Source organism: Amblyomma mixtum, chromosome 1 (assembly GCF_055824585.1).
Source record: "Amblyomma mixtum isolate Tamu chromosome 1, ASM5582458v1, whole genome shotgun sequence".
In the NCBI taxonomy this organism is placed as follows: domain Eukaryota; kingdom Metazoa; phylum Arthropoda; class Arachnida; order Ixodida; family Ixodidae; genus Amblyomma; species Amblyomma mixtum.
The window spans coordinates 136230931-136254248 of NC_143012.1; the positions used below are offsets into that span (position 1 = coordinate 136230931).

Sequence of the window (23318 nt, forward strand, 5' to 3'; positions counted from 1 at the left end):
AGGACACCTCAATCGTGCTTTGTGGTAGTGGCAGAAGTGCCCTGCATGCTTTAGCATTGACAACGGTGTGCCAGAAACTGTGCCAAAAATGCTGCCACCTGCCAGGGTGCCAGAGTGGGTGGGGACTTTAATGTGGATATAGAGACAAACGGGAATTTCTTACCACTTATTTGGGAGAACATTCCGTTCCTCTCGCTCGTAACGGCTCCCACAGCTGTGGCAACCTCGCGAAATACTTGCGCAGACCTCGTCTTCGAGAACCAGGCATTGGTGCAGCAAGTCGAGCATATATCCATCTATTTCTCCGTCCACAAAGCTTCTTTCACGACAATCAAGAACTGTTAGTGGAGTGTTTCTTGAAGACGGAATATGTGTGAAAAATAACAAGTTGCCTGCAATTGTACATACATTTCTTGCTCAAATTCCTTGCCTCAATCTGTTGAAAAGCTGAAACAGCTGATGAGCTGCGCTCAAATTTCTCATTAGGAGGTAACGTAATCGTTGGCAATCTTTTAACTTGTAGGCTTTACGAAATAGTTCTGTATTTTCATTGAAGTTAAAAGCCGCATGATAACCGGCCTGCTAGAGTCGGGCCGACACAGTGAATTCTCTCAATACTAGAAATTGTTAAGCCAATGGTAGTGGTGAACACAAATACAAATATCTTTCATCAAGGATGTTAAGGATGCTCCCAAAAACCTGCGACTGGCTTGACAGAGGGGTGCATCACTGCATACTGAAAAAGCAGCAGCAGCAGAGGACAGACACCTGAACAATAGCAACAAGAGGGCTACCGTGCATAGCTAAACATTCCCTTGATACAATTTTGTGATGGCAGTGAAAATAACATGAAAAAATTGCACATACGTTGGAAGTGTGAAATAACTAACAGTAATAATTAATAAAACAAACTTTGGAGAAAGTGCGTAGCTGGCAAAACTATATAATCATGCCCTCGGTGTCACTGTGCAAATTAGAAAAGTTTGGAACTATGAACCCAGGCATTTGATGGCCATAAGTCTTGAAAAAAGATGGCACACAGCAGACGATGTTGCTACATGTTGAGTTGGAATTAGTACTTCTGGGCTGTAAGTTAGCTACATCATCTAAGAAAGTGTCATTTTTCAGTTTCCTTTCATGCCATTTATTTAGGAATAAATTATAGAGGTTGTTCACTGGTGTTGTTTTCAGTGATGTGAAAAAACGGTTGAGTATGAGCCCTAAACGGAGCATTTTGCAATGGTATATAAGGCGTTTTTCGGTATTTTTTGTAACCTGTCTGCGTTTGACCATGTGTTGTGCCCTGCACTAGGTGATAATATGAATGATTAGATAGAAATAGTGCATTATAAACTAAAAGTTTGACACTAAGAGGTAATAAAAAACAAACTTTGCATAACATGCCTGTGCACCTGCAAGTTTTATAGCAAGATTATTAACAAAAACATGCATAGTGACATTAACTTAATTTTTGATGACAAAAATTACCCGCGTCAAGGAACAAAAATTCTTAGTTGTATGGTTTGATGAACATTTATCGTAGGGCTCACATGTAAGCCGATTATGCCAGAGGTATTATTAAAAGAATAGCACACCTAATTCCTCTTTGGCTCAAACAACAGTTATACAATGCCCTTTTTTATTCAGAACTCTGATATGGGATCTTGGTATGGGGAACAACAACAATGAACTACAAGCTAGTTCTTTTACAAAAACGCATTCTTCTTATATACAGCAATTACCTTGGCCATTATGCAGATCTTGCAACGGCTCCATTATTCCGGCATTATTCACTTCTTCATGCCGACAAAATTTATTATAAGAAGCTTCTGCTTACAGTACACAAAGAGAAATTATTCTCTAAAACATCCAATCCAGATGCATCTCGAAACCTTCTACGGCGAAACATCAGACACATGCCGAAAACAAGAACGAATTATGGAAAGTAGACATTCTTATTTAAGTCAATTGAAATATTAAACAAGGTTGAGGAACTGTTAGGGTTTAGCGCTTCATTGGGAACTTTCAAAAACGAGCCTGCTGCATTGCTACTAGCCGATGTTGTTTCCTTTTCTTGATCACTGTCATTCTGTTCCATTTCTGTTTGTTTGTATGTACATATATCTGTTCACAAAATTAATACTATGTAGAGTGCAGTTGTGCTATATGAGCATTGTGGCTGTGTAATGTGTATTATATACAAGCGTAATATGTGTGTACTTATGTAAATTCTGTACTTTTACCGTTTATGTGTATATTTCCTTCTGTTATCACTGCTGTCAAAACTGTTTACTGCAGCGGGCTGGGACCTTTCGTCAGGTGCTTGGTACCTTTAGTCCCAGTCTCCACTCACGATGGTGAGAAATAAAGTTCAAGTCCCGTGACAAATTGCACTTAATTAGCACAGGCAGGTATTTTATTGAGGAAACTTTTTTTAATGCATTGGGAACCAATAGATCGCTTCTGCAGTGAAGCAACTGGTTCGTCACTGGTTTCCTTGAGTTGACAGGTGACAACGCTGTTACGCCCACTGTGGTTATCGAGCTCAATAAGTTGAACTCGCGCACTGGAGCAGACAGATCCTCGGCCATTTTTTTGCAGTGCTTTGTTTGTCTAATGCATCCATTTGCTTTCAATAGAATTAAGTTGCAAGTCTCTCCGAGCTGCTTAGTCGTCAAGCTTTTTGCTAACTTCCCCAATAGTTTAAAGTATGGTTTTCTGCCTGTTACGAAGTGCCTGAACATCATTAGTCTCGGGGCCTGGATTTGACTCAACATTTTCACTTCGGAGGAGCGCCAGCACGCACAAGGCATCAGCGCAATCGGACATTCTCTGTGAAGGCTTTGGGCAAGGCAGCACCTCTAGGCATCAATAACTTTTTTTAACCTTAGAATACGAAGGTCTTTTACAGGTCTAGTGACAAGCCATGCCAGCCACTGCTGGCTAAGGCAAAAATTTTGACGACGAGCCGCGACCAGACAGCACATGAACTTGCAGAGGCTTTTTTTCATAAGTAGAAAATGATTGTGCCAGCAAGCCTTCAATTATATTGCGCAGGAAAGAAAGCAGGTTTCTGAGTACTTCATGAATAATGGGTTGTTTTAGTAAAATGAGGTTTCGGGCGAGTTGGTTGCATTCTCAAGGCTTAACAGCAGCACAAAACAGGAAGGAAACGTGCACACAAGGACCAATGCTGTTCTCACAACTGTTTTATTGCAACAAGCCATGATGAATATAAAGGCTGCGTTATGCATTCGCGCACAGAATACACTAAAAAAAGATTCGTGTCAGTTATTGCAATAACTGCTTGAGCGATTAGTCAGTTTTCTTGCAGAGATCAGAATTCCACCTTTCCTCTATCATCAGATAAGATGTCTTCTGTGGTGTATGTCGGCTCTAGGTTTGCCTTTGGCACTTGTCTTTTTTTAGTGCATTCTGTACACGAATGCGTGACACAGCCTTTATATTCATCATGCCTTTTTGCATAGAACAGTTGTGAGTGCGGCATTAGTCCGTGTGTGTATGTGCGTTTCCTTCCTTTTATGAATGTGCTTTTTTGTGCTGCTGTTATGTCTCGAGAACATGAGTTGTTGGCACAGGATTTTACGACGTACGATGTCTGTTTTACAATGTTTGTTTGTTTTTGAAATGAAATCAATGGTGATTCTGCTCCTGCCTCATTCACTGTCTCATCCACATCTGTTTCGCACAGCTTTTTTCTTAACGATGAGTGACCAGCTCGTCTCATAACATGCTATCTTGAGGATATCATTAACTTGGTAAAAGTCTGCCTGAGGTGAATAATGTGCATTTGACCACATGTAGATCGTTTTTTTTTCTTTCTTTCTTGTGAAGTGACAAGGATGGGCTATGAGAGACCCCTTAGTGGAAGGCTCTGCACTAATTTACTCCCGGAGCTCTTTAGCGTGCACTGACGTTCCACTGTGAACTCGGCCTTGGGTGAACAAAGTGCGAACAGGACAGCTTGACTAAGCCCTTCTGTCTGGCAAGCGAGGCTGAACCGCATCCTGTTTCTCTGCCCAGGACTGGGACTTCCCGCACTTTGTGTGTGATGTGAACATCAAGCTGCCAGGCTTGCATGCGGCCTCTTTCAAGTACCACATGTTCCAGAAGTATGTGCATCTGCCCAAGATCGTCTTCCACATTAGTGGTGAGTGGCCTTCCCTACACACCCGTGGGAGAAAGAGCGCTTTGGTTTGTGGGTGTCCGACAGCGACTCAGGCTATGAGGGACGCCGTAGTGGAGGGCTCCGGAAATTTCGACCACCTGGGGTTCCTTAACGTGCACTGACATCGCACAGTGCATGCTCTTTCAGCACTCTTTCCTGTCCCTTCTTCGTTTCGCCTTCGGGCTTCTTCTTTCGCGCTGTTTTCACTCAGTACACGGGCCTCCAGAATTTTGCCCAAACTGTGTAATTATGCACGCGAGACCCGGGCACTCATCCTGAAGCTCCGACCTGGTGTGATGCAGCTGTTGTGTGTGCCGCTCCTCCTGACAAGAGTGTGAAGGTGCAGTTGACACTGATGACATTTCGCTCTTGGAATCGAACAGTCGCTGTGGTGGGGCAAGCACTGCTTCTTTGAGCGACTGCTTCTGGGAGGGGGTGACAAGACGAGGTACTACTCTAGACTAGCACAGCAATACCACACTGCTGACCCAGAGCGAAAAGTTATCATCAACGCCTGCTACTCCACATTTTTCTCAGCTGCATCACACCCGGGAGAAGCCTTATGCCGTGGTCTCACATGGCGGGCAAGCCGGCAGGTAAGCAGGCATACAAGCAAATGGGCGGGCGAGCGGGCGGTCGGGCAGGCAGGCGGGCGGGCGGGCAGGCAGGCAGGCAGGCGGGCAAGCGGGCAGGCAGGCAGACAAGCGGGCAGACAAGCGGGCGGCCGGTCGGTCAAGTGAACCGGCTAGCGGGCGGGATTACCTTTTTGCTTTTGAGCCACCAATTTTCCAATCGCTTTTTGCTGACTTCTACCGCAGCCACTCACGTGACCATTGTTATCTCTAACCCTAGAGCCTTGGCGAGAGTGAACGTCTGTGTATCCACATTCAGATAGATACAGTCACATGAGTGTATGATGATGATAGTGAATTTTTATGGTGCAAGGGCATCTGTGGCCAAAGAACGCCATGGCAGAAGGTGTTTTTGGTTTGCTCATGGTGGGGTCAATGAGCCATATCCCAAGCATTTCACCCTGAATAAGCCGAGCACCAGGCCAGGGGGAAGCTCGTACCCACTGTATCACCAGTGGGTATACCCGTCAGCATTGGGGATCGAACCCCACACCTCCCGCATGCGAGGCGGATGCTCAAACGACTAGGCCACCGCTGCGGTCATGAGATGTCCAGCCATTTCTACACATCTACCATACACTGTACATGTGTCACCTTCTTGGCTAAATTTCTTTCTGCAGCTTCGCATTCTAAGGCACCCTGACCTAGCTTCAAAGATTAGCGCACTGCTTCTTGAGTTGTCATAGAACGATTCTTTCTTGGTCTGCCTTTTCCAATTTTTATATAGTCCTACAGCCTGCTTCTTTTACATTCAGTTAATCGAGTTGTTACCTTCTGCATTTTTTTACCTTTCTTTTAAAGCTCTTTCTTTCTCTGTCCTCGTGTTCAGCATACTAGTTAGCTTCCTAGTTCTTTTCCGCCACTGTGAGTCAACGCTCTTTCTGTATAAATATTTTAGATACCTTAGCTGCCCACCTGTTATCGTCCAATTTCCTCAGGCGTTCTTCATATAGTATTTTACTCTTAGCTTCCCGTGCTTCGAACGATGCCCAACCCATATCCCCTTGTACTGCCTCGTTTGTGGTTTTCCCATGGGCACCTAGTGCTAATCTTCCAACAGCTCTCTGATTTACGTCTAATCTCGACTGAACTTCTGCCCTTAAGCACAGAACCGCATTGCCGAAAGTAAGTCCCGGCACCATTATTCCTTTCCAAATACCTCTTAGTACTTCATATTTGTTGTACCCCCATAATGCCCTATGTTTCATTATCCCAGTGTCTCTTCATCCTTTTGCCCTAAGAGACTGTTCATGCTTTTTCGTGTGTATTTTCCCTTCGTTTAGCCATACCCCGAGGTATTTGTATTCGGCCACTCTGGGTATTTGCCTAATCTGCACGACAGATAATAACCTAGTATATTACTTTCTTAAAATAATGGAAAGTTGGGCTAGTTGGTTCGCATCATACTTTCATCAAATGGCAGACTCATATATGGGGTGGAGTCCTCCTTGTTGTCTTGTGCAGCCATGTACGATGCACTATTGCAGCCTTCTTTCCATATTTATCATAGAAAGCATTTACAGCCACAGTCATAGAGGACAACCCTGCCTTAATCCTTTGTGTACCTCGACAGTTGTCATACTTCGTATTCCTTCCTGTGTAATTTCAACTCTATTACCTGTAGGAAATCAATCATCTCATGATCAATGCCTTTATCTTGCAGAATGTTTCGTAGGAGTTCCCTGTTCACAATGTTGAATGCACTGCTCATGTCCACGGAGGCTAAATAGAGAGATGTGTTTCCCACCCTAGCTATTTCTATGCATTGCGTGAAGTGCTTACAGACGGTGGCACCATCTGGATGTGGCCTATAAAAGCTGTTTCCTTATGTCACCAGTGTCTTCTGAAAAGCGTTTTTTTTCTTTTACTTCTTAATTTATCTGAAGACTAATATCTATGAATTTTTCTTGATGCATCTGTTTCACCAATTTTTTTGGCAGGCGGTGGTGCGTTTATCAACTATCTCGAAGTTTTCAACTTGAGCACAGTTTACGTTATTGACTGCGAGTTGCTCGACAATCCGTGAGCATCCGAATTTTGGCCACCTCAGACTGCAGTTTTTGATACATGGACCCTACGTGAAGTTTCAGAACTGATAATATCAAAGAGCTCTACTGTGGACCCCCACCCCCCCACACACTGCACTTCTTTCAGGGCATGCAAGTTTATCAAAGATGCCACGAACATTGCATGCACATATGGATGGGGCTTGACGCACCTTGCTGCAAACAGTAATAGCACAGAAGTGCCAAAGACATGATGCAGAGAGCAACGTGCATCTAAATTTATGTTTACTTCTCAGTGTCTTCACATATTAAGTCGAGTCAGGAAAGTGGAACAGTAAAAAGACTCAGTGAAAGCACTGGAAGAGGGTGGCACTGCAATTACTCGCTTTAAGAAAACACATTTTTTTTCCAAAAAAGTTGTCATCAACTTGTAGGGGAGGGATCATTACATGGGGGAATTTTGGATGTGAAAGCTTTATTACCGGCATTAGTAACAAGTGGATTAGTTCATCTTGCTAGGTGGCCATCAGTGGAGAATGGCGGCGACCTCTTGGTCTTTTGTCACGACCTGTACTTGTGTTTCCAGGTCAGAGCTGAGCAGCAAAGTCTGCCACTGACCCGGGTGTGCGAGCCTCTATACTGGTGGGAGATCTGTCAGACAGTCCCAGAAGATGTGGCCTACAGCGACTTTGCCACCGCGTTTACTGCACTCTAGTTTAAATCTCTCCGGGTACACATGGCTTAGGACAGTGGGGTTAGGGAGAGTTTTAATTTGGAGTTGTCTCCACTGTGCCTCCTGTTTTTTGGTTAGGTTTTTATGAGGAGTTGGGAAGATTAGCTTTTCTAGCCTGTAATGCTGCGTGATCACGCGATAGGTTTTAAAGTCTTCTTGTCATTCCGGCGTCCGAGTTAGCATCCAGAGCTCGGCCGATAAGTCCTCGAGCTTTATCTTGGGCTGCCTCACTCCCCGGGCTTGACGTGCGAGCCGGTACCCAGACCAATTCCACATCTTGCTTGTCTATCAGGTCATTCTTGAGAGTTCCCAAGGAGGTGGGAGATATTCTGCCCTTGGCAAAATTTCCAATGGTTGCTTTTTAGTCGCTGACAATCACTTCCGCTCGCAGGTTTGTCAGTGCCAAGGCAATTGCCGCTTCTTGGCTAATTGTGAAGAGTTTGCTCGAACAGTCACGTTTGCTGTGAGTTGGCCTCCGTCAGTCACCACAGCTGTCACATACGCTTTCTCGGGTGTTGGGTAAGCGGCCGCGTCAGTGTGGATTACATCCGGTTGTCCCTCGAATTTCCTTGCTAGGGCTTGTGCTCTAGCTTTGTGTCTTCCTTTGTGGTGGACGGGGTGCATGTTGTTCGGTAATGGTCTTACCGAGATTGTCTTTCTGACAAAGGACGAGATTTGGCGGGTGTCCACGTTGAGCGGTTCTATGTTTACTCCGAGCCTTTCTGGGATCGCTCTACCTGCACTGGTGCGAGCGAACCTGCGCTCTTGCATTCTCCTGTGGGCCTCAGTCAACTCGTCTAGCATGTTGTGCTGGCCGAGTTGCAGTAACTTTTTGGTGCAGGTGTTGATGGGTAGACCTAAGGGTGGGCCTGCCCGATGAGTCCTTCAATTTTTAGTTTCTCGGCGTTTTATAAATGGTGGTAGGGGAGGGCGTAGGTCATCCTACTGATGACAAAGGCTTGCACCAATCAGCATAGATCATTTTCCTTAACACCTCTTTTCCTGTTTGCTATGTGTCGGATAAATCTAATGGTCTGGTGTACCGAGACATTTAGTTTTTGGATGGTATCGGTTTTTTTGTGGTTCTCTTGAATGATCAGTCCAAGGATTCGAATAGAATTGTCTTGTCTAATGACTTTGCCTTGCGCTTGCACGTTTATGTTGGCTGGTGGGCGGTTGGATTTTGGTCCCCTCGCAATGTCTCTTGTAATTAGAAGGTCCGATTTGGAATGAGAACATTCTTGTCCTGCCGTTTTGACATAGGCTTCTGTGGTGTCGACTGCCCTTTGTAGGGTTTCTTCTTTCTCCTCGTTATTTCCTTCAGTGATCCAGAGGGTTGCATCATTGGCATAGAAGGTATGCCTGAGATTTTGGATGGCCTCGAGTTGTTTTGGTTATTCTACGAGTGCCAGGTTAAATAGGAAAAGCGAGAGCACTGAGCTTTGTGGAGTCCCTTGACACCCCATGGGAATAAGATCTGAGATAGTGCCGCCAAGCGATCTCTCTGCCATCCTCTTGTCCAGAAACGATCTTGTGTAGTTGAAGGTTCTGGATCCTGGATTTAGGCGCGATAGGTTAGTGAGGATGGCCTCATGTGGTACCTTGTCAAAGGCCTTGTGTGAGTCTAATCCGATGATGGCCCTCGTGTTCTTGATTTTGAGGATCACTTCTTCGCTCAACTGGAGCATGATGTCCAGCGTGGACAGCTGGGTTCTAAAGCCAAGCATGCAGGGGCGTAGGAGGTAGTCATCCACTGCGTATCCTTGGAGTCTGCTTACAACTACGTGTTCCATGAGTTTCCCTTAACAAGATGTGAGGGAGATGGGTCTTAGGTTTTCAACTTTTAGCTGCTTGCCTGGTTTAGGTATAAAGATGATTCTGGCATGTTTCCTTTCATCCTCTCGCCAATGCCTGTTGATTAGATCAGTTAGGGCTGTCACTGATGTAAAATCTAGATTTCTCAGCATCTTTTTGGTGACTCTGTTGGGTCCCGTGGCTGATGTTGTCGTAAGTTGGCGCATAGCCTGCCATACTTTTTCCGTGCTGAATTCCTGGTCTAATTTTGGGTTTGGCTCGCCTGTGTACCAGGGAAGTGCATCGGTGGATTGCGTGTTTTTTAGATATCTACCTTTGTTTAAGTCTTCTGTGTTGTCTTCATGTTGGTGTACAGTTTGAGCGAGTCTATTGCGTTGAGCCGTTTTGGTCTGTATCGGGTCGAGTAAGTGTCATAGGAGGGGCCACGTGTTTTTCTTACCCAGGTGCCCATTCATGCTGTCGCATACCTGGCCCCACTGCTGTCTTTCGAGCTCGAACGTATGCGCTTCTATTTTCCTTTCCAGCTGTGTTTTCCTCTTTCTCAGGGTGCGATTGTGCTTTTGTTTTTTCCACCGTTGTTGTAAGCTCAGGTGGGCTTCTGACATATGTTTCAATTTTGGGTCGGTCATGTGCTGCGAGGTTATTGCCTCTTGTTTTCTCTGTTGTGGCTTTTATGTCTTCCTCAAGGGCGCGGGTCCACTCGTTCATGTTGCTGATTTCTTCAGGAGCAGTTTTGTTCCTGACTGTACGGAAGCTGTCCCAATCTGTAAGTTTTGTTTTTAACTGGGGAGGTTTATACGGGGCCGTCTCGAAGGTCGTTTCCACATATAGTGGTCGCTTCCTAACGTGATACCTGTACTTGTCCACGTGGCTGAGTGAACGTTTTTACTCAGGGCAGGATCGGGAGCCGTGTCTATGGTGGCGCTATTGCCTATCCTAGTTGGCGCTTTGACGTTGCTAACGATCGTCATACCTTTGGCTTGTATGGCTTGCCACAGCGCCGTTCCCCTGATGTGCACTCCCCGGTATCCTCAGGCCGGGTGATGTGCATTGAAATCACCTATTATTACGAGTTGGGATTTCCCTGCAAGTTTTACTGTCTTACAGATAATGTCGGAGGTTGCTTTTGTTCTGTCCTTCGGTGAAATAGAGGTTTCCATCCCCTTTCTTATGTGGCGGAATTTCCACTAGCGTGTGTTGGACTTTTGCATGTTCAGTTTTGTGTTGTAGGGCCGCGATGTTGCATTGAACGAAAGTCGCGGTGACCGGTATTGTTTTTTTTTTAATCTGTGTTCACGGCAGTGGGGTAGCCAGAAATTGTGTTCGGGTGGGGGGGGGGGGGGGGGGGGGGGCTGATTTTGCAGCATGGCCTCAATATAGAATTTGTGGAGGGATCAAACGCAAGAATAATAACTGCACTGCCATTGACAATGCCATTGTGTATTAGTTAACGCTATGCACTGTCTAGACAAGTGAAATATGTATTTTTTAAATAAAAGAATGTATTTGTATGTCTTAAAAATTGTGGCAGACATAACTCATACCAATGCTTCCCTGTTCTTGCGTATTTGATCAGTAAAGACAATATCACACGAAGTCTAGAACTATATCAGTCCGGCACCAGCAAAGCAGTGCGTGCCGGTGATATGAAAAACGTAAAGGCTATGAAATGAGCAATTATAGGACAAATATTTTACTGAATCTTTGTCGTTCAAGAACCTTTACATTTGTGTACATATGCAACAGCCAGGGAAAAATCTCAATGACGCTGTCCTCTGTTCCAGTGTACTGTGCAGCAGCAGCTGTCACCGGTCATGCATTGCGAGTAGTTGCACCCAAGTTTAAGTCGCAGCAGCGAGCACATGTAGAAACAAGGAGTTCCGCAAAATATGCAGAAATATGTAAATATAAGAATAATAAATTAATAGAAGTTCCCAATTTGAAGACCTAAAGCACGACTTTTGAAATCTCAGTGCAGCTTTTGCGTCAAAAGTTTATGGGAAGTTTATGCCCACTAAGTTTCAGAATTGAAATGTGTGGCTCCGTAGACTCCGCGGCCACTCTCAAGACCTAAAGACCCAAAAAGCCTTGCCAATGGGGCCCCGGAATAGGGGCTCCACCTAGTATTGCGAGGGGAAAGGGCCAATAGGGCCCTACCCCAATCACCTCTCTGAATTTAATAGACAATAAATGTTTTTCACCACCACCACGAGATGCCTCGGCGAGCCCGATTGCCATCGATAGGCCCTTGAAAGTTTGTGCTAGGATGAGGCTCCTTGCGTCACATTACTCCAGGTGCCTGGCTGTTGCCACGAAATCCAACCCGATTTAGCAATGTTTGTGCAAAATGTCTTTTCTAGTCTGAAAAAGACATTGTAGGAGACAAAATCCAGAATGAACTTTCGGCACTGGTGGTTGTTTTGATCAACGGTGCGTGGCACTTCGAAAAAATGTCGGCGGGGGGGGGGGGGGGGGGGGGGGGGGGAGGGGGGGGGGGAAGGGGGGGGGGGGCTGAGCCCATAAGCCCCACCCCCCCCCCCCCCCCCCCCCCCCCCCCCCCCCCCCCGGCTACGCCCCTGGTTCACGGATATGTAAGGCGTGTAACCCATTAACACGGGACAAAAACTTCGCAATTTTCTGCAAATCGAAATTTCAGATCTGGTAAAAGGATTCTAGTGCCAAGACGTACATCACACAACAAAGAAAGCAGAAAACAACATAGGCACTTACTCACAACTGTTTAATAAGGTGAAAGCGATTGAATATGTACCATTACAAAGCCTTTGCATATGCGCATGTGTTCAAGGAAACAGAAAGATACAACTAAAAGGTCTTATCATCGCAGGCATAAAAGGAGTTTCTTCTCAGCTTCATAGAGATAAACAGACATCACTGACACAGTTTGAACCTGCATAAATGCTTCCAAGGCTTCACAAGCTATTTGTTGTCTGCCTCTGCCCAGAATGTTCACATCACGGAACCATGGTATACAGTTGGTGCGAGCCCTGCACTGTTCATCAAGTTGCTCACCCTCACTATTGTTCATATTTTTTCCCATGTTCGCTAAGTCGGTCGCTCACGCAATACCCTGTCTGGCCATTGTAGGATTTTCCACAAGACGGGAATTTTGTGGACTACATTGGTGGCACATTTTACGAAACACTGACCATGTCATTTCTGACAGCTGACCGAACTTTTGCTTTTTGCAAGTCAAGCGATAGCTTAGCAGAGTCAACTTTCTGGGGGCCTTCTGTCTTCTTTCTGGTGTGTTGTATGTCTTGGCGCTAAAATCCTTTTATTATGTCCGTCTGCCAATGCTGGTAAATGAAAATCAATGAAGAGAAAACAGTAGTTTTGTGCTTCACAAACAGGGCCAAACATGCCCATGAGTACTGCGATATGCTAGGATCTACTGCACTTACCACAGCAGAAACACTTAAATACCTTGGAGTCCTCATTTCTAGAGATCTAAGCTGGAAGAATCATGTACTAAAATATGTTCAGCCGCTGAAAAGGAACTCTGGTTTTTGCGCTGAAGATTGAAACTGTCCTCACAGTCTGCCAAGTTATCTGCCTATTTAACTTTTGTACGACCAACATTAAAATATGCCTGCATTATATGGGATCCTGTAGAAAGTGGTTTAATAAAAAAACTTGAAAGTGTGCAAAGAAGAGCAGCTCGATTTATAATGTCCAGATATGCGCGTACTGATTCTGTAACAGAGATGCTGTGTCTTCTCAATTTGCCACCTCTAGCCGAACATCGCTGAATGATCAGACTAAAATTTTCATTTCAGCTCTCAAGAAATTTCTTCAATAACAATAGTTCATATTACTTGGTCCGAAAACAACTTACACATCTGAGAGCAAGCAATGAATACTGTTACCAAACCCTGGACCCACGCATTAACGTGTATGATAATTCTTTCTTTCCGAGGACAATAGCAGAATGGAATGATTTACCAGCGTCTCTCTTACAGTCCAGTACATTAACAATGTTCGAAAAAGCTATCTCCATTTCACACTAAAAAGTTCTTTCAATGTCATACGCCTAATGACTTCGTGATTGCATCTCGCCTAAGGTGAAGGCCGGAAATGTAGAAATGTTTTTCTTTTTTTCCTTTTCTGCGTGAAATAACTGTTTTTGAAGTGAATATTTATTAACACTGCTTCTGTAGAAAAAGAGAAACATTGCGCTGCAAGAAAATGATTGTATAGATGAAGACGAACTTTGTATTTTTGTATAATCATAAGGAAACATGTTACTCTTCAAGTGTCAGGCCCCACCACTGTAACGGCCCCACGGCCAACAATAATTGCAAATAGAAAAATAAATAACACCAACTAGTCCAGCAGCTAACCCGTTTAAATTTCGGATCATATGTCCACCTGCTTGCCGGTTCACCCGTCTGTCTATGCATCATCAAAAATGCATGTAGTCAGCTTAGTTCGTGTCACTGGTGTTTATCATCGCTCACTGCGAAAGGTGTTTGCTGTATTATGGCTCAATCCGACGAATTTTTGATGGGCGACGGCGCTGGCCAATGGTGGTGAGATGAAACGAACATGCAGAACATTGGCCCTGGAGGTCAGGCGCGCTTTTTACACGATGTAAAAAGAAACTGTCAGGATGGTTATGAGTGTGTGGCATGAATGTTTAAGCATTAGCTGTGGTGTGAGAGGGGGTTAGGCATTTTTGCTCCCAATCTGGAGCTTGACAAATGGCTTGGGGATCTGAAGGTTCTGCTCCTTCCGTAGCATTTCATTGTGGAGGATGTTTTATAGCGCCCTGATTTAAAGTTCTCGCTGTCTCTCTAAGCGCTTCACTGAGCAAGTCACCGACACTTGTGCTCCTGTCTTGGTGCTCTGCCAAGTTTGCCATGCATGCCACACCTACTGGGGCTCTTGATGTTATACGTGTTGCTAGCACAAAACTGAGGAAAGCACCAAGAAAAGCTAACACATACTTAACAGAAAAAATTCTCAACCACAAAATGGGGGTGGGTTTGATTATACGAGTGGGTTCATTACGCGAGTATATAGGGGCAGTAACTGGCGGTAATAGCAGCAGCAGCAGCCAGCAGAGAGAGAGATGATGTGCTGGTGGTGTTTTGCAGGCAAGTGGTTCAACTATGGCATCATTGTGGTGGTGATGCTGCTGGACCTGAACATGTGGAAGAACCAGATCTTCTACCAGCCAGCCGACTACGGCCAGTACACGGGCGCCGACCACAAAGTGCGCACGGTCATCAACCATGCCACCCTGGCAACAGGTAAATGGGGGACACTACGTAGGCATGCTTCCTGTTGGTCGTTAGCCCCCTTCCATGCGTGCATATCAGCGTTGAAACAAATAAATGGTAGTGCAAGACAATAAAGACGGCAGAGTGGAAGGGGGGGGGGGGGTGCTGGCAAATGCTGACTTTCTACTCAAGGTTTATGCACCCAGAATGGGAGTACCTATACAGGTTGATATGAGGGAGAATCTGGCCGTGCTCACAAGGTGCTATCCAATATCGGAATGGCGCACTCCTGTAGCGGGACAGAAGGTGCGCTAAATGCGTGTGGTGCCTGCCTTGTGAATGAAAAATGCTTCTGCTATCTCCCTGACAGCTTGATCCTTGCAGGGGAACATAGCTTCACTTACTTCTAATATTCCTCTACAGTCGTGATCCTTGCAATGCAAGCTGCGATGCAAGTTGCCCTGTTCTATGCACTATGTATATTTTCACGTACTGGTGACAGCAGTCCAGCGTGCAGGAAGACAGCGAAAAGGGCTTCCAAACGAAACTCATTATTTGGCTCACTTGTGCCCAAAAAGAAATCGGCGATGGCATAGCAACAAGCGTGCTCAGCGGTCATCGAACAGATTTCCCGCCACTCTCAGCCCTGCTCAATTTAAAGGTGACAGCAAACTTTTGAGATACAGCGTGCTAAGTTTCTGCAACAGTCGGGAACAACATAGAATTACCTCTGCCTGGATGCGATGAGTCGAGATAATGCGGGTCATGCCTTGTATTACAAACAAAGCAATACAGTAGAATCTCGATGATATGATTATAGTTGATCCGAATTTCGGGATGATACGAATTTCGAAAGTGTCTCTAATGGTCTACATTGTATGGAATGCGTTATGATTCGGGATTATACAAACAATTTTGCAAGCCGGCACAGATGATAAAAAAATTGGCAGTGGTTTAGCTCTGGTTAGACCTGGAGCGGCGGCGGCACCTTTGAGTCACCCACACAGCGACGACGGGGCACGCGAGCTGTGTGCCGTGTGATGTCACTGCTCCTCGTGCATGCACAGTATGGCCTTTTGTCAGCTCTGCAAAATGGCTCAGCGACTTGCGTGGTGTTGTTTTCGCAACAAAATGCATGACCAGCCACCCGCGCATGCAAGCGAGCCCATGTAGATGGGGAGAGGGTACCGGCGAGCCCCCTCTGCTCCCGCTTCCCTTTTGCCGGTCTCGATGGGCACACACTACAACGCGTTGCCTGTAGCAACCCGACCAGTCAAGGTGAGTCACTTACGCAACAGGGCTACGTCACCCACTTGCTGACAGCTCATTGGCCGATCAAAAAAGTTGACTCGCCGCTGCTGGGAGCTGGCCGGGAGGACGCTGCCGCTGGCTGCACCTGTCCATTTCTGTCGTTCGTCGCTGCCGTGTGCGTTTCACTGAGTGCAACGTGGTCTGCCAAAATGCAACGAAGACGCAAGCGTTCGCTGTTGACATGTCGCGGAAGTGGAAGGCTCTTTCTTTTAAGGAGAAGCGTGATACACCCAAGAAGGTCGATGAAAACCCAGCAAAGCAACTTGTCGATTTGGCAAAAGAGTTAAGGTTGGCACTGTCGACGCTCTGCACCATTGTTGGGTAGCGAGATGTTATTTTGAAGAACGCTGAGAACTTCGGTGCCTACGTGAAGCAGGCGAAGACGGCAATGCATGTTAAGCTGGAAGAGGTCCTGCTGACATGGTTTCGTGAAGTCGCAGCGGCCGGTGTCAACGTAGACACAAGGTACTGCAAGAAAAAGCTGACAACGTCGCACTTTCTCTTGGAATCGAAGGTTTCCAGGCTTCTGGAGGTTGGCTGCACCGATTTAAAGAGAGGCACGGACTTGTGTACTGAGTTATCTCTGGAGAAGGGAAGAAAGTGGACGAGTCAGCTGTCGACGATTGGCTGAACACGCTGCCGGCTCTGATTTCGGAGTATGCGCCGCACAACATATTTAATGCCGTACGAGGCGGGCCTCTTCTTCAATGTGCAACTGGAGAGGACTTTGTGCGTGAAAGGCCAGGCATACCAGGGCGGCCAGTAAAGCAGGGAACGAATGACAGTGCTTTTTTGCTGCAGCGCTGATGGCTCGGAGAAGCTGCAGCCCACAGTCATCGGCATGTTCAGGCAGCGGAGGTGTTTCCAGCCAGCAGGACGTTTGCTTGTTTTGTACAGAGGGAACCGAAAGGGTTGGGTGACTGCATGTTTATTTCGCGAGTTCCTCACAAACCTGGACCGAAAATTAGCATCCAAAACTGAAGGATTTTGCTTTTTGTCGACCAGTGTTCTGCCCACCCAAAGCAAATGACTTTCAACAACATCAGTCAGGCTTCTGCCAGTGAACACTACCAGCAGTCTGCAGCCACTAGACGCGGGAATCATTCGTGGTGTTAAGCATCACTTCAAAGGACATTTAGTGAGGCATCTTCTGGCGAAAAATGAGCGGAAGGATGTGAATTTGCGCATTAGTCTGTTAGACCCAATGCACTCCCTATCCACCGCGGTGGCTCAGTGGTTACGGCGCTCAGATGCTGACCCGAAAGACGCGGGTTCGATCCCGGCCGCGGCGGCTGAATTTCTTGAAGGCGAAATTCTAGAGGCCCGTGTGCTGTGCAATGTCAGTGCACGTTAAAGAACCCCAGGTGGTCGAAATTTCCGGAGCCCTTCCCTACGGCGTCTCTCATAGCCTCAGTCGCTTTGGGACGTTAAACCCCAATAAACGAAACCAAACCATATCTTGGGACAATATGTCTGCAGGTACAATCTCAAATTGTTTTCGAAAATGTGGATTTAACATGGGACCTGATGCGGCTCCGACGAGAGATAATCAAGAGCCTGGTGAGAATTTCACAATTGAAGGCTGGGACAGTCTCACAACTCAAGCTTCGGCTCGCAACTTCTTGTATTGTGCACATGCAAGGTGTCCCTTTTGATAAATACAAGTGACTTATGCAACGTTGCATGCGCTATTGCACCACAGCTTTGGGAACTGAATTATGTGGTCAGGCGAATTCCTCACGCAAGCAAAATGTAAATAAATGCTGATCAATCTAACAAGTTCGGAATAGCTTTTTATATCCTGTGTTTAGGTCAAAACTATAGTGAATAACATGGCGTACCTTGTATACCCTGAGCGTTCTGCTCAAACATGTCCTTTAAGAATAATTCAAATGGCGAAATCACTCCACTGGGCTGTCATGTCACAATATGTTCAACACTGGTGGCATCAACTAGTGCTATTAGTGAGGCCAGAAATAAAATCCGTGTTTTACCTAACCATAGAAGGTGCTGGCGCCACACTGATGCGACTCTTTTTTAAAAAGTTTGTTTCTTTCTAACAGCAAAAAGTACTTTATCAAATTTTTTGATATGTGAAACTAATTGGATGGGTCGACCATTTGGCTGTTTTTGTTTTGCCACATGCCGTTGCCCACATAGTGTTTTCTGGCCTTCAGTGTGGCTGTTTTCACAGAAATCGAGATATTGACAAATAGATTAAAAAAGAATGCAGGGACTCTAAATTTACGTTCAAAAATACAGAAATCTTGAAATTTTTCTCCTGTTAAGTGCTTCTATTTTGGGGAATGACAATACCTGACTTGATGTGGAGTTTTTAGACATTGATCTGTTTTTGAAGAGTAATTTTCTAAAAATGGACTGATTGTGGTGATTTCTTACATTTTGGAGCATAATATTTTGTTGCTTCTTCGAAAGAAGACACACTTCTGTTGGGAGTTGTGTTAACTGATATTCAAATATTAAATATCAGTCAAGAATCCGGAATTGCTTAGAATGGCCCAGCATCATGATGGCCAGGATGCCAGCTAAGCCAGTGGTCACCATATGAGGCACACTTTCATGAGTTCAGTGTCCAGAGAACTGTGGGGCAACAGTCATTGTGCCAACATCCTTACAGAGTGACGTTCTCTGTTTCCTGCGTCTGGGTCATCCAGGGGTGTCCAAAATGCAGTATGTTGCACGTAGCCACGTTTGGTGGCCGTCTCGTCAAATCGTCAAATCTGCTGTACTCTTCAGGCGCACCAGACAGTGGCATGACCACTGTCCATCCACCACGGCCTGTCTGTTCCCTTGGTCATGGCTACATGTGGACTGTGCAGGTCCTTACAGGAAGAACACTTATTTTAATGCCTCGGTCGGTGGGAGGCAAAGTGGACAGTGGGTAATCAGCCACTCCACTTGGGAGGGAAATTGGGAAAGGGAAGAGAGGATGGTGAGAGGGACACTGGGGGATGATGGCTGGATTGGATCAGGAGAGTGGAGCAGGGGTCATTGATGGACTGAATCATGCCACCTACTTGCAGTCTAAACCCTTGAGCAGCTGCTTCATCCGGGGGGAGCGCTAACACATACTCTGCTGCTTGGATCACGTTAAAGAACCCCAGGTGGTCGAAATATCCGGAGCCCTCCAATACGGCGTCTCTCATAGCCTTAGTCGCTTTGGGACGTTAAACCCCATAAACCAAACAAACATTGATTGTCTCTGAATTTTTTTTTATTAAAGTTGATGCATTCTCGAAGTGGATAGAAGAAGTATTCTAAGTCTGCGCACTATCTGCCAAAGCAGCTGGCATGCATGCAAACTATGTCTGACAACAGGCCTACATTTACCAGCGAATTCCTAAAGAGAAACGGTGTGGGGCAAATTCTGATGCCACCAGATCATCGAGCGTCTAGCGGTGCAATGCAGACTGTTAAAAGCAAGTTGCAGAAGGCTGGTCTGGGGGATCTTAGCCCTCAAATGCTCAAGTGGTCTTTGACCTCTTGAGGTCAGAGGTTGCTGCCCTCCAGAGCAGTTGAGGCTGAAGGCTGTGTTGTGCCTGATACATACAGACCGCTAGGCTAAAGCGCTACAGAAGCAGAATATGAGATGTGACTAGGAGACAAAACACTAGGCTTTTGGGCCAACCTGGAGGCGGGTGTGTGCATACACCTAACGCCAAAGGTTCCGGACGTCGCTCCAAGCCTCAGCACAGTTCAGCAGCAGCCAACCCCGGATGGCCTTGACTGCACCGGGTGTGGGCAAGATTCTGGTGAAGGCATGCTGGAGGAAAGCACCAAACCTGCTGTCAGAGCAACCAAGCCCGTTGTGTCTTCTGGCGGCATGGACAGGACACTTTATTTTTGTAATTTTTTTTTTTCTGTCCAAACTAATCTCTGTCAGAGCACCCAGCACTCCTGTTTTGCGTTGAAGCGCCAGGCTGCAATGACTGATTTTGTGCTGCTCTCCTTAACGTTATTTTGGCCCTCTTTAATAAAGGTGTGGTAAGATTAGTTTGCTGCATCAGTGCCGGGGATGTCGGGGTTTCTGGGGAATAAATGTGGCGCACATCAGCCAGCTTGGTCAGTGCGGAACCAGCCCAACTTGTCTGATAGCCAGCCGTCATGGGCTGGGAGGACTGTGCCATCACACCTCCTGTCTTCAAGGATACACCTGCACATGGAGCTCCGACTTAATTTTCGGTGCATTCCTGGTGATGAAGCTGCAGTGGCAATCATTATTCCACAGCGTGATCAGAACTGTTTTATTTATTTATTTATTCAAAATACCTTACTGGGCCCAGAAGGGCATAGAGTAAGGGGAGCAAAAACAACAGATTAAGCACAGTAGGAACAATTAGTTAAATACAACACACAATACAAGGCACAAAGTAAGAACAATTATAAATATACAGGGCAAAACGTAACTACAAGACATACATCACTATGAGCAACAAAAAAGTAAAATAGCAGAAAGAATGCATCGGATGCGCCCAATACACATCTAAAGAAAAAGCAGTAGCCATAATAAAAATACGAATGGTTGAAATTGCACGAGAAACCAAAACTTAATACATTACCAACGAGAAGAAAAGAGAACAAGACAGAACAACCTGTAACAAGACACAATGTCGTTAAAGAAAATGTTTGTGCAGCTGGTCTTGAAATGATTGGTGGTTGCCGATAGATGCGATACAGTTGGGAAGATCATTCCAAAGAACAATGGCACGTGGAAGTGCAGATGAATTGAACGCTAGGGTTCTTCCATATATGCATTTAATGCTATACTGATTATGTAGGTGGTGTGAAATGCCTGAAGGCTCTTCGAGGGGCAAGGGAGATGGCCTGGTGCTGTGACGATATTTATGAAGTAAGCATAAAAGAGCGATGGAGCGACGAATATCTAATGGTTCGAGGAAGATATCAAGTTTGATCTTAGTGATGCTCGAATGGGGATTGTTCTTATGTGTGATGAAATGAGCGGCTCTATTTTGTATGGATTCTGTGCTACAGCTGAAGAACTACACAAACTATAAAAGTCTAAAAGCCTGAAACCTTGCTGCTCACTGGTGGCCCACCTCTGGCCGTCAGCGTCCACTTGCCTTGACCTTTGTCAAAGGCTTTAGACCGACAGGCAGTCGCTGAAGGAAGAATAAAAACAACTGGGTTACTCTGCCTCATTTGTAACAGTGATGTAATGCGAAGGCAGGATAACCGCTGGTCCTTAAGGGTAACGGAGTGGATTCAAAGAGGAGGCAAACGTAGCAGGGGGCAGGGGGTGGGCAGATGAGATTAAGAAGTGTGCAGGGATATGGTGGCCGCAACTGGTGAAGGACAGGATTAACTGGAGAGACATGGGAGAGGCCCTTGCCCTGCAGTGGGTGTAGTCAGGCTGATGATGATGATCATGACTCCTGCAAAACAAGGCCAGGACCATGCTGTACGGCCCATTGTGCATTCCTAGCAGGACATTGTGTGGCCAATCAGTCCCGTTTTGGCACATGATGGGTCCACCATGCAATCTTCTGCACGTGTCACTGTGTGGTGTTTGCAGCTCATTTGTGTTTGTGAGCGCAGATGGGAGCAGTGAGTATGTACCAGTGGAGCATGGCTGACTAAGACAACCATGCGGTTTATTTATTAGCAGTTCTCTTGGGGAACAGTTGCAAAATTTCTGCAGTACAGTTGGACGGGCTGCTGTACTGTGCAGGCAACCGGACGCTGTGGACGCTGGAGTACCGCCTGAACCAGCTGAGCGCAGCCACCAACCGCAGCCTGGTGGAAGAGGACATCCTGATGAACTCGCGATACCTGGGCTACCCCCTGTCTGTGAAGGGGCTCGCCTTTCTGCCCTCGCTGCTGGGATTCACCATGTTTGGGGTGGGTGCTTATCCTCTCAGTGCGCTCAACTATGGAGAAGACTCCCAACTGAACAGGTGCACTTGACAGGTGGCACGGTAGCACAGAATTGGCCAGGAGTGCACGGTGTGGACGATGTTGGTTCAGTGGTATAGGTCACTGAAGCTTGCAGGCATTTTCTCGTTCTCTTAAGATGTTGGTTAGTTCCCTATTGCTTTGTGGTAGCACTGTGTGGCTACCACGGGGACACTGCGACCACATTTCATAGCTTGTTAAGCAGCTTGAGAAGCGTTTGACACTGTAGTAGAGAGGAAGATTTTTAGCCTCGTAGTACTACAAACAAGTGTGCAGTTTGTACAGCATTCGACTTTTTTTCTTTTCGTGGAAGAGCACGCAGTGTTGAGTACAAACGAAAGTTGTCGGCGGTTTGAAGCACACCTGGTTTTACAGCAGCAGCCGTATGGAGATCAACTGTTTATGATGGTGTTTGCTGCAGCGCAGTGAAGACTTACACCTCCTTGTCACGACGGAGTCAATTAGGAGCCCTATCTTAACCCTGGCTGTTGCTTGGGTATAGCTGTCAGTCAGCTTGCTTGCAACTGTCGCGTTCCTGCTTTCCTTCTCTCTACCCAGTGGGCTAGCTTACCACCGTGTTGGCTTCGAAGACAGCCTAAGTGGCATTTATTCTCTGCCGATGTGTGTTGTGTACTCGTGTGTCATAGTAGAGCAGAACGTTGGGCCAGTTGCTGTAGCGACATATTCAAGAAAACTTTGCGCAGAATAACACAAGACGGAGAGAGAAACACGTACACTGATAACCCGCTTTCTTGTTCTTGCTTTCTGGCCATATCCGCTGAGTATGAATTGTCTTGTGCCTATCACTGATGCTATATTTGCTGCACCAATGTGCTCCCACCCGTGTTGCACTGGGTATTGCACGCTTGTGCCCTTCCTGCTTCTTAAGGTGATGTATTTTTTTCGAGAATACACTTGCAAGTTTGCGCTCGTGTATGTGTGTGCGTGTTTCTCCCTTTGTCTTGTGTTATTCTGCACAGAGTTTTCTTGGATATGTCATGTGTCATGTGGGGAAGCCTTTTAAAATGAGCACTCATGTGGGAATCGCCACTGCAGCCTGTCTCAGCTTCAACACCAGAATGATTTGGAAGGCCTCTCTTCTCCCCTGCACTGTTCCTCCCGGGGAGCCCTAAACATGTGCGCCAAGCAGCATCGGTGTGGTCAGGTACACCTACCAAATACCACGTTTACTCGCGTGATGTGTGCACTTTTCTTTATTTAAAGCAAGACTTCAAAAAGGGGGTGTGCAAATAGCACGGAAATTTTGCAAACACGTTCACAGTGCGTTTTAGGTCTAGGACTACCTGTAATAAGGGAGTAATTACTCATTGACGTCCACTCGAGCGCAGCCATGCGGCTACAAAGGTAAGCTATACAGCTATCTCAGAATCTTCGCAGTTAAAGAAAAATTCGTCCTGGTCCGGGGTTCAAACCCGCGACCACCGCATCACAAGA

At 46.2% G+C, this 23318-nt stretch overlaps 1 protein-coding gene across 2 annotated transcripts in view; it reads left to right on the top strand.

The window, feature by feature from the left end:
- LOC149367681 (transmembrane protein 117-like) overlaps nt 1–23318 on the top strand; it is a 205759-nt gene that overhangs the window by 178373 nt on the left and 4068 nt on the right. For both annotated transcript variants that reach the window (XM_089556825.1, XM_089556818.1), the window contains 3 exons: nt 4045–4171; nt 14493–14648; nt 21640–21809. In XM_089556825.1, the coding sequence (XP_089412951.1) occupies nt 4045–4171; nt 14493–14648; nt 21640–21809 (453 nt within the window). The remainder of the gene's footprint in view (nt 1–4044; nt 4172–14492; nt 14649–21639; nt 21810–23318) is intronic.